Below are 10,884 nucleotides of genomic sequence, written 5' to 3'. Positions count from 1 at the left end.
ACCACTTGCTCCCTTGTCTTCGTCTACGGAATAGATCATTTCTTTTATCCAAGGAATACCAAAGCCAGTATCTATTAACAAAAGCTACAACTGCTTCTCTTCAGCGGCCTCGGCTGCGTGGTCCGTTTGACCTGGCTTTAGAAGTTTCTGTTTGCTTCTGCAGTTGAGCTGGGGATTCGCAGAGCCCACACGTGAGCACGATGCGCCGGGGAAACGCTGGAGAGCAACGCTGCACCTCCTGCAGCTTGGTAAATCCTGCTTACTGCTGGAGCAGGCAGAAAGTCTTCTGCCTTCACCCAAGCTGGAGAGCATTTCATAGAAGATGGGGGTCTCTTCAGAACAATCTGAAAACTGTAGGCACGTGTGCAGCCTGCTGTAGGTGACCCTGCTTCGGCAGGAGGGTTGGACTAGATGACCCACAGAGGTCCCTGCCAACCCTGAACATTCTGTGATTCTGTATGAGAACTGGCAGGAAGGACCCTCTGCCTACACCTTGCTGACACATCTCAGAAAACCAAAACCCTCCATTTCAGAACGAAATTCCGAGCAGCTTTTATTACCTGGCAGGGTTTTGCTCCAAAGCCTCGCTTAGCAGTTTTATTCATGACTACCCCACGATGAGAAAAAAAATGAAACACCCCACATAAAACCTTCTAAGCGGGTTCCACCAGCAGCGAGGAAAGCAGGCAGACTTCCTCGAGACAGACACAAACACCAGCAGCTAACAGAGTACAGCAGGTTTTATTGAATCCCAGGGATCCGCACACAGTCCAGTTTTGTTCCTGCTGCACACAAGTAGCCAGATCTGGTGGCTCCAACGAGCAGAGCTGGCTCGAGCCGCACATTCAGCACCTCCGAATGCATCTCTGAACACGCAAACCGGCAGCGGATGCCAAGAGCCATCAGTCGGTCAGGCCACTGCTGACTTTGGCGTCATAAAAAAGTAAGCCCAAGGTGGCTCGGAAGCAACCGCGAGTTAAAATGTCGTGCTTCCTCTCGCAGCTTCATTATTCACCTGTCTACAGCAGGTTCTCGGAAGCAAATCCCAACTGCAAAATTGAGCTGTACCAAATAATCAAGCGACTCCGAGAATCCTCACTAAATATTAGCATTGAGAACACGCCCCGGACAGGGCTGAAAGTCCATCACATCGGAGGGAAGAGCCTACCCCAAAGCCCCGTCTGAGAACCACTGAGCCCCCCAGTCGTACCCTTCGGATGGAGCTGCAGGCTGTAGCAGCCTTGAACATCAGCCCACGTTTCCCTAATGATGCCAACTTTACTGACACTGTCAAAGTAAACACACTTCAATCCAGGGGTTCACGATTTTCTAGGCTTATGCAGAAACGAGAGAGGAAACCAAACCCCGAAGGACAAGGGCGTCCGAGTCCCACCAACGGCAGCAACCAGCTCCCCCACCAGCCGCACACTCTCTTCCCAGTTCACCCAAGCCCAGCACACGGATCTTCCCTCCCCCTCCTTTCCCAGGCCATCTGTTGACAAGCCCCATGCCAAAACCAGGGAAAAACCATAAACCAACACAGGTCGGCGGTGACTGCCTCTTCCCGGGGGGGCTGACCGAGCTGGGCTGGGAATGAAGCTGTGATATTCAGACAAACACTCACTGGGGCCACAGAAGCAGAAGAAAAGCGTGAAACAATCTTAATCTCCCCCATATTTATAGAGCTACCCAGCGAGGAATGGGGCAAACTCAGGATTTCTTAGGTCTTGGGGATCTTAGAAATGCCTCCAAATATCTGCCTCCAAATATCTGCAGGGTGGGTGTCAGGAGGATGGGGCCAGACTCTTTCCAGTGGTGCCCAGCGACAGGACAAGGGGCAATGGGCACAAATGGAAGCAGAGGAAGTTCCACCTGAACATGAGGAAGAACTTCTTCCCTCTGAGGGTGACGGAGCCCTGGCCCAGGCTGCCCAGGGAGGCTGTGGAGTCTCCTTCTCTGGAGATATTCCAGCCCCGCCTGGACACGGTGCTGTGCAGCCTGCTCTGGGTGACCCTGCTTCGGCAGGGGCTTGGACTGGGTGATCCACAGAGGTCCCTTCCAGCCCCTGCCATGCTGGGATTCTGGGATTTCGGGGCTTCAGTTTTTTTAAGAGACCAGCAGAGGTCAAAAGGGTGCACGGCAGTTCAGGCTGGTTGGATTGCTTCGTTGATTAGGCTGCATGCTGCGTAATCATGCAGGGCTTTTTTTGTGATTGATATTTAAAATAAATGTCTCTCCAAAGCACATTAATACTGAATGAAACTTCAGCACTAAGTGGAATATGTAGCGTAGGTGTGAAACGTTAAGGCAGCTAAAATCAGCTTCCAAAATTGCAATGTGCAGTGCTTTAAAATGACCTCACTACTAACGTTTAGAGGGGAATTAATTAGGGTATGAAAGAGAAAAGGTTACATTAAAGCATCACAGTCTAGCCCAGAACAAAAGCTGCTATCCTAACGGCACCTCACAGCACAGCCAGCGACCCGTTGGGCACGCTCCCGCGGACCTTCCCTGCTGGTTCGCGCAGCCACTGTCCCCAGCTCACAAAAAGGAATGATTTTACTTGCTGGAAAAATACCCGTCCCCACGCACAAAATAAGAGCCTTAGATAGGAGGTTTGGCAGGTAGAACATTTAAACAGCGACTTTATTAGTTAGAGCTAAAATTCACGTAGGTAGAGAATAAGGTGTTTAAGTTCAACCTGACCCTTCCCAATACCACACACACCCCCCGCAAAACCCAGTCCCTTCACCAGCGCTGTTTTCGCTCAGTGAGCTGGTTACACCCTGGCCTGGAAGCCCCCAGCTTCACGACCTCCTGGTCCTACTTCAGTGCTCAAGAGTTACGTCTTCAGGAAGCCCCATTTTAAATTTCCCCTTCTTTTGCTTCATCCTCGCCTTCTCCCCGAGACGCCCCAGGCCACACCTTCCACCAGCAGAACCGATTAGCACGCTGCGAACTCCCCAGGCACGCAGAGCGAGGCATTTCTTCGGCTACGTGTACTGCGCCAGGTCGTGTCCAACGGGATCAGCCAGGGAGGAGAGCACCTTTCTGCTGGGGTGATCAAGACACAGGAGGCAAAACCAAAGGTGTTTAGGGGGCAAAAGCTGGCACGGAACAATTCCATCTGCAGAGCTGGCACAGAATAGCCTTTTATGCATCATGACATCAAAAACTATTCTGAACTCCAAGCACACAACCAGCTCACGTGACGTGCTGCCGCATCGGACATCTTGGTCCTTGTCCGAATCATCTGCCGCAAGCAAACAGCTACAGCTTGGACAGAACATTTCTTCCAAAGCACCAGACGCGCAGCATCACACGCACGCAGATTTACTCATAGGTAGATCTGGAGCCGTCCAACACAAAGTCCAGCTCCGCAGAGCCGCGCAGTGACCAACAGGCTCCAACACCGCGCAGGAGCTCAGAGCAAAGCGGGCACCGGCCCCCTCGGTTTCCATCTGGAAAATGCCAGCTGGAGCCCAACCCCCAGCCAGCCCCTGGCCATGACAAATCCCTCCCCAGCTCGCCCTAACGCCGAGCCGCAGGAAAGGATTTGTTCTGAACAGGTTTGAGGGGAGCTCCGCAATACGAACGGTCATGAGCACATGAATCGGTTCTCACACACCACCTGATTACTATTTAAAAAAAACAACTGCTTAGAAGTGTGATGGTTCCTGGCAAGAGAAAATTGGGGACCTAATAAATGCTTATAAATATCTGCCGGGTGGGTGTCAGGAGGACAGGGCCAGACTCTTTCCAGTGGTGCCCAGTGACAGGACAAGGGGGAACAGCCACAAACTGAAGCAGAGGAAGCTCCAGCTGAACACGAGGAAGAACTTCTTCCCTCTGAGGGTGACGGAGCCCTGGCCCAGGCTGCCCAGGGAGGCTGTGGAGTCTCCTTCTCTGGAGATATTCAAGCCCCACCTGGATGCGGTCCTGTGCATCCTGCTCTGGGTGACCCTGCTTTGGCAGGGGGTTGGACTGGGTGACCCACAGAGGGCCGTGCCAACCCCGACCATTCTGGGATTCTGTGAAAAACACCATGGTACTTTCTGTTATGTCAAAGAGGTTTGTCCTATGGATCCAAAATGATGGACCAATGCCTGCGCTGCCACTGCGCCCTGCACCAAGCGGTATGTGACCGTAACAAGGGTGCCTGCTGCACCGGGGCCCCGACCCCCAGCTCCCCGGGGAGGGAAGGTGAGGCACGCTGCCCCATGGAGCTGGAGCTGCCACACCGCTGCACGCCCCACCAGAGACAGCCCCTCTGTCCTGCCGTGCTGCCACCCTTGCCTCCTCCCCACAGCTCCTCTGCTCCGTCCTCTCTTCCTTCTGGGGATTCAAAGCTGGCTTCAGTTTTGCCCCGTGTCCTAACCTTGTCACACCAGCAAGTCCTCGGGGCTCCCCACCAGCTCCCCCAACACACCAGCACAGAAGAGCTTGGCTGTGTCTGAAGATCAGCCAACAGCTGAGAACATCCCTGAGGAGTGAGCTACCATCGGCCGTGGGCCCAGGGAAGGGCGAGGAGACGCAGCAGAGCTGCTCCACGCCATCTCCCCACACCCTGCTCCAGCTCTGCCTCTCCCAGGAGCCAAACGCAGCAGCCAAGATGCAAACTCGCCTTTAGTTTTTGCCTGTCACAGAGGAACTTTTCAAGCTGAAGGGTCTGACCCAGAGGAGGATCTGGGCTGTTAAGAGAGCACATTTTGTTATGCACAGTGTTTTATTGGCTTTGATGCCCCAACACATTACCAGTGAAGGTGGGAGTCGCTGAAGGCATCAGAGACCTTGGGTTAGCTGCCGTGACCCTGTCCCCAGGCTGGAGGTGCACGCTGGAGCGACAGTCCTGCCCTCACACTCCGAAGACTTTCAGCTGAAGATGCTCGAGAGCAGGACAGTGGTAGCATCTGCACAGCCATTAAAGTCATCCTATCAAGAATGTACCTCCTCCTGCAGCTGATCTGGAGCCTTCAACAGAAAAGCATTAGAATTGATTATTAGCAGGAGTGCTGTGATATTTTAGTAACAAGCAGACACGGTCCTGTGCAGCCTGCTCTGGGTGACCCTGCTTCAGCAGGGGGGTTGGACTGGGTGCTCCCCGGAGGTCCATTCCAGCCCCTAACGTTCTGTGATAAGCATTCACATCACCTGAATTCAGAGACCACAAAGTTCTCCAAGAGCACACCGAGCTGAGCACTACGCAAGGTCGGTTTATACTCCAGAACTGCAGGACGCTAGAGGAGGGAGAGCCAAGCGTTCAACCCACGGGGTGAGCGTCCTCCGCTCTGTGCTCTGCTGTCCGAGTACCTCAGGGCACAGGAGAACAGCGCGAGAATTCCCCTTTGCTCCTCTCGCTGCAGACATTTCTGCTCCGCGCCACTCACACTCTTGGAAGCTTCAGCGATGTGAACGCCGCCCAAGGGCTGAGGCGAGTGCGAGGAGCACGTTGTTGAACACAACACAGAAGCTACGGTGTTACTGACCACAGTTTAGAGACTCCCCTTTGGGGCAAGAGATTTATAGTACGCCTTCATCTGTCTACTAGGGAACAGCCTGCGAGTTCTGTTAGTTTTTACACTGCTTCCTTGGAGAACATACTGTGTCGGCTGCAAAAGAGGAACACGAGTCAGGTGCTTCAAATAGAATGTCTGAAAGACAATAAAATAAAGAGAACTAACCGATAAAAAAAACCAAGAACATCCATGATTTTATTACAAAAACACCCAGCGACTGTATTTAACACAAAAACAGTAACTGAGAGTCTTTTTATTTTTCTGTCAGTGTACATGCTCATTATTATTCCATTTAATTTACAGAAGGGCTACGTAAAATGAACTCAAAGTTAGAGAGGAAACAAAAGGAAGGTTGAGGCACAGAATTTTCTTAGCAAGCAATGATCACAGGAGACAGCACAGATTGAACAGGGATTCAACAGGAGTGACACCCAGGGATAAAGGTAAACAGTGACTTTTTCCTTATCCGTTAGATTCTCCATGGGGCTTTTTGCTGTAGCAAAACAGTTCAGAGTATCACAGTACACAGGAAGACTAAATGGCAAAGAACATCTCGCACGCACACACCGCATTTATCCCTGCTACTGGTCCAGGATCCAAAGCTGCAGTTAACACCCGATTTCCTATCTCTCACTCATCGATAAACTATACAGGGTTACACTGTACATGGAGTTAAAATTACAAAAATGTCGTATTTACAAAATCTGTACACACATAGTAAAACTCACAAAATTGTCATCTATGTATCACAAGTTGCTACACCAAAATATTAAAAATGGGATAAAATTATACATTTCTCTTGTCCGTTTTTAAAAAGGGTTCAATATTTCAAAGACAGACCACCTATTTCCCCCAAATAAGACTGGTAAGAGAACTAGAAGCCTAAAGTATCCTCCGGGGATAAAATGTCGCGAGCAGCATCTCCCAACTAGCAAGAAGCCTCGATCTTGTCTGCTGGGGTGGGGTGTGCAGTTAGCAGGTACGTACAGAAACGGCCAGCCTACGGTAGGGGTGTCTTTGGCTAAACCTTTGGCATAAATTAAAACCATACATCAAAAGCGACAGAAAAGGTTTCCTTGGTGATGGCAGAGCTCGGGAATCTCTTTCTGAGATGCCGTTATACACAGCTTCTCTTTCTCTAAGGAAACAGAGCAGGAGTAAAGGATTTGGGAACGGAGGCAAGTGAGGCAACACTGTTTCTTCATTAAATTTTCCTGTAGTATGAAAAATTGTATCAAATCTTTTCCCTAAAACACAATTCAATCATAGAAACAACCTCTTCCAGAAAATTTTGTTTTTTTGAAACTGCATATGAAAAAAAACCAAAACCAAACACCTTAGTAAACCAGCCATGGCAGAAAAAAATGGTTTCAGCATATCAAGTACATATTAGTGCAGGAAGGTGGATAAATTTGATCCACTGTATAAATAAGCTTTCTGCGCAGCGTACATTAAATAACCATCACACCCCACTCACACCCAGTACACAGATGCTCCTCAGTGAAGATAAACGTTTATCAAGTAATTAAAGTGTATGTAGTGCAAATGTTACAACCAAGTATTCTGCACATGCTACTTGCTTGGTTTAAAGTTACACGAAGATGTGGTGCCTGAAATCATGGACATATATACATCCTTGTCACACTTGGTACAATGTCCTAAGCCACAGAAAGACCGAGGTGTTTATATCTATATATATACACGCACGTTTTCTTAAAATGTGACCACCACATCAGTACAGTAACACAAACAGACTAAAATCAATACCTGCTTCCAGATGCTCCAAGGCTCAGAGAGTTTGTGCTTTGAATGCTTGCAGTCCCTACGTGCCCCTCTGCCGCTCCCCCCTCTGCCAGCGGAGAAGGGGGGACAGTCTCTTCAGGTCTGTGCTGCATAGGGTGAGGGCGACGGAGAGGAATAAACGACGGCACAGGCACCTAAGCTGCTTTCCTCCATCAACAGTTCCATGCCCCGTGACGAAGGGTTGAGAGAATTTCCCCTCTACACCGCTCTGGGGTGGAAAGGCTTATTGAAAAAAAAAAAAAGAAACCGTAACGTGCTTTCCATATTATAAGTGGCAGCAAATCAAGGCACGCTGTACTAATTTCGTAGCATTGAGATTAGCTGACTCTGCAGGGGATGCTCACTGGGGAAGGTCCGATGTTCTCAGCTGGCTGCTGGGCCGTGTTGGGCCGTACAGAGTAACAGAAGCTATGTGATTATTCTGCATCACCTGCAAAGGGACAGCAGGGAAAAAGGGAAATTAAGAGAGTCGCACACCAAACAAGACGAGTGAAAAAGGCAAATATGGAACTGACCTCCCCGAAAAAAGAAATCCCAACAAAAGAAAGCAACCAGCTCTTGGCTAGTTCCTAAAAAATGGTCTCTAGATTCCCACGACACATTTCAACACCAGCACGCTCCACCACTACTCGGGGCTGAGCGCGTGCATCCCCTGCCAGTACCAGTTCTAGGTGACAAACCCGAAGTTCTGGCTTGAACATGCCAACGTCCAGCCACAGAGCAGAGACTGGAAAGCCAGCCGCTTCTCCCAGTAAGCTCTAACAATACAGCCACCCCCAAGTGCTGGCTTCTCTTGAAATGGGAAATACGCAGCCAGCAGTAATAACAGCAAACTCCTCATCTTCTTTTGCTCAAACAGAGATGACAGTTTTTCTCCTAACCTCAAAGATCATTCGTTGCAGTCCAAAGCAAAAGGTTGACCCGAATGGGTTAGTGTTGTTCGGAGATGATGACCTGAACAGAAGAGAGGGGGGAGGGGAAAAAAAAAAAAAATTTAAAAATGGATGTGTGAGGACCAGGAACGTCCTAGTGAAGAATAACCACTCGGTAATACAAGGTAAATTATGGCATCTTTATCATGGCTTTCATCAAAAGAAAAGCGCAACTACGTTACGCAACACCGCTGCTCGAGTCCATGCGAGGACAGCTCTGCTTAACGGCACAGAGCCATTATTAACGCTCAGGGAGAAAGTAATCAAAAAGTTACTAAAGACCTCTACAGGAAGACTCTCTTTCACTGAATTGGAACATGAGGAACCCTGGAAATACGCAGATACGTAGGAAGAGAGCGCACTATGTCATTCATTACAAATTATTTCGTGCAAGGTCCTTTCTTACTCTCCAGTCTACATTATTTCTCAGCCTTTAGCAAATGTCTTCACTATATGCTGTCTATCAATTCACTGGTTTTATCACGTTGAAAAATTACCATGCAAGATGCTGAAATAGAATAATCCAAATTTTATTAAGCAGTATTTTTCAAGATTAATGTATCACTTGTCCTTCAGATACTTCTGCAATTTTTGGATCATACATGACAATAGCAGACTCCTGCTGACTGCAATGGACTTTAGACTACAGCCAACCCCCCCCCCAATAATTTACCTTTTGGCTTTTCTTGTGACTGCCCATTTTCTCAAATGGCATGCCCGAGGCACTCGAGATGTGCTCAGTAAAGCAAACTGTGGTTGAACTACTTGCTACAACACAGACAGAAAACAGAAGGGCTCCATCTAATCACTGTTTCACCTCAGCTTTACTTTACGTGGCTTCTGCTCTGACAACCACATTGAAACAAAACAGGAGTAAAGGGGAGCAAAGGGCACAATGATTTAGGGGGAAAACAAATATTCAAGCTCAAAATCAGATGAAAGCTTGATGAAAATATCTGAAAGTGCTGCAGTATTTTCACAGTACCCATGACTTACCCTTGTCCCAAGATAAATCACAGTTTCATATCACAGAACGATAGCAGTGCACGCAGGTAATGCCCATTTAACCCAGCACCCAGCACAACCCCCGCAGAAATGGAGCAAGCGGGAGCACGTTGTTCTGTCTCCAGTCAGGCCAAGAGAACTGCAGAACAGCTACACACGTTCCTGAAAGCAAGGTTTCTTCAGACAGGGCGCTGTCACGCACTATGCTCTGTGCGGCGTGACACCACGTTGCTGAAATGCATAGGACTAGTACAAAAAAAAAAATCTACACTAAAACTATTAGCTACATGTAAACAGAGAAACTTCTTTATATGCTGCTCAGCTCTTCTCTGGATTTCACAGTTCAAGGAATTCTGGAAATTTCATCCCAAAGTTTTCCAAGCTTTCATTCCACGTGTCAGTCTGTTTTGTCCAAGAACAGCTATCTAGTCTTGCTAGCGGCCAAAAAGTCTGAACGTATCCGCAAAGCGGCCCAGAAGTAGCCAGTGCAATAAATGGCCTTCCTCTGCCTCAACTCATCCTCCGCTCCCGCTCAATCCCTGCCACACAAGAGAGGTCCTTACCTGTGAAGTACCACCGGCTTCTCTACAGGGTGCCCCAGCAGGTCCTGAATACTGTCCCACTGCAAAGACAGCAAAGACTCGGCGTTAAAACGAGGCACGGCAAAACTCTTCTTTTCATCCAGGAGACTCAGGTACATTTTGGTTTGTGACACGCTCGCCTGCTGCACGCAGAGGTTGTATTTACAGAAGTATTCTGTGACCGAAGCCATGCTCAGTAACGGAAACTATCCATTACTAAGGCTAGGGAGTTCTCTTGGGTCTACTCTCGGTTTTGTCTCAAAATAGCTTTGAATTAGAATTATTAATACAAAAAAATTCTATGGGTCCTATGGTAAAATGTAGCGTAAGTCTTGTAGCATTGCAGTGGGAAACCTCAGCAAAATATCCTCTTACACAGCTTTACAGAGGGAAAAACAGCATCGCTGCTCCCTCTCCCACAAGCCTGTCCTTGATTGAAGCGTCAAGTTTGGAGAAGAGGAGGAAAGCCGCATTCTTTCATGACTGGGAATGTCCAGCAGTTTTCAGACTCTGAGCAGACTTCGTGAGAAGCTGCAGTTTCACACACAAGACTGAAGTAAGTCAAAGCAACGACGGATGCAAGTAATTCAAACCAAGAAACAAAGAATGGCAGCTTCCAGGTTGCCGACTCCCAGTTTTTTCTTCCCAGTACATAACCCAACATTCACCAAGGAAAGCCTTCATCTGGCAGAAGCCAAGCGAGCAGCGCTGACCCTGGCTGAATGTCAGCTGCAGAGACACTGCTGACCACAACTTTTGAGACGTTCTTCAACTTCGTGTAGCTCTCAAACACGCCGCAGCAGCCGCCCAGCTGGGAATTCCACCTAGGTGGTAAGGCTACATGGTCCTTAAGGAGCTCACTGTCATCAGGAGGCGTCACGCTGGCAGTGACATTTTTGTAACGCCTGCTGCTGCCCGAGAAATGCCTTCTACTTGTCGATTTTAAAACAACACAATAAAACCGCCATTATTTCTTCAAAGCATACAGCAAATTCTGCGCAGAAGTGAACATTTTCCTTCTCTCCTTAATCCATCTAAAGGATCTGT

The 10,884-nt window shown here is 48.7% G+C and overlaps 1 protein-coding gene across 1 annotated transcript in view; it reads right to left on the bottom strand.

Annotated features, from left to right (window-relative positions):
* Positions 1–5,738: 5,738 nt before the first annotated feature.
* Positions 5,739–10,884, bottom strand: part of PHAF1 (phagophore assembly factor 1) — a 36,244-nt gene continuing 31,098 nt past the window's right edge. The window contains 6 exon segments of the mRNA XM_075433471.1: positions 5,739–6,654; positions 7,284–7,356; positions 7,359–7,405; positions 7,664–7,749; positions 8,201–8,273; positions 9,820–9,878. Coding sequence (XP_075289586.1) covers positions 6,489–6,654; positions 7,284–7,356; positions 7,359–7,405; positions 7,664–7,749; positions 8,201–8,273; positions 9,820–9,878 — 504 coding nt within the window. The 3' untranslated portion in view covers positions 5,739–6,488.

The sequence above is a fragment of the Opisthocomus hoazin genome, chromosome 12, assembly GCF_030867145.1.
Source record: "Opisthocomus hoazin isolate bOpiHoa1 chromosome 12, bOpiHoa1.hap1, whole genome shotgun sequence".
NCBI classification, from domain to species: domain Eukaryota; kingdom Metazoa; phylum Chordata; class Aves; order Opisthocomiformes; family Opisthocomidae; genus Opisthocomus; species Opisthocomus hoazin.
The sequence above is the reverse complement of the archived record's forward strand: the minus strand, read 5'-3'. Positions and strand labels throughout refer to the sequence as shown.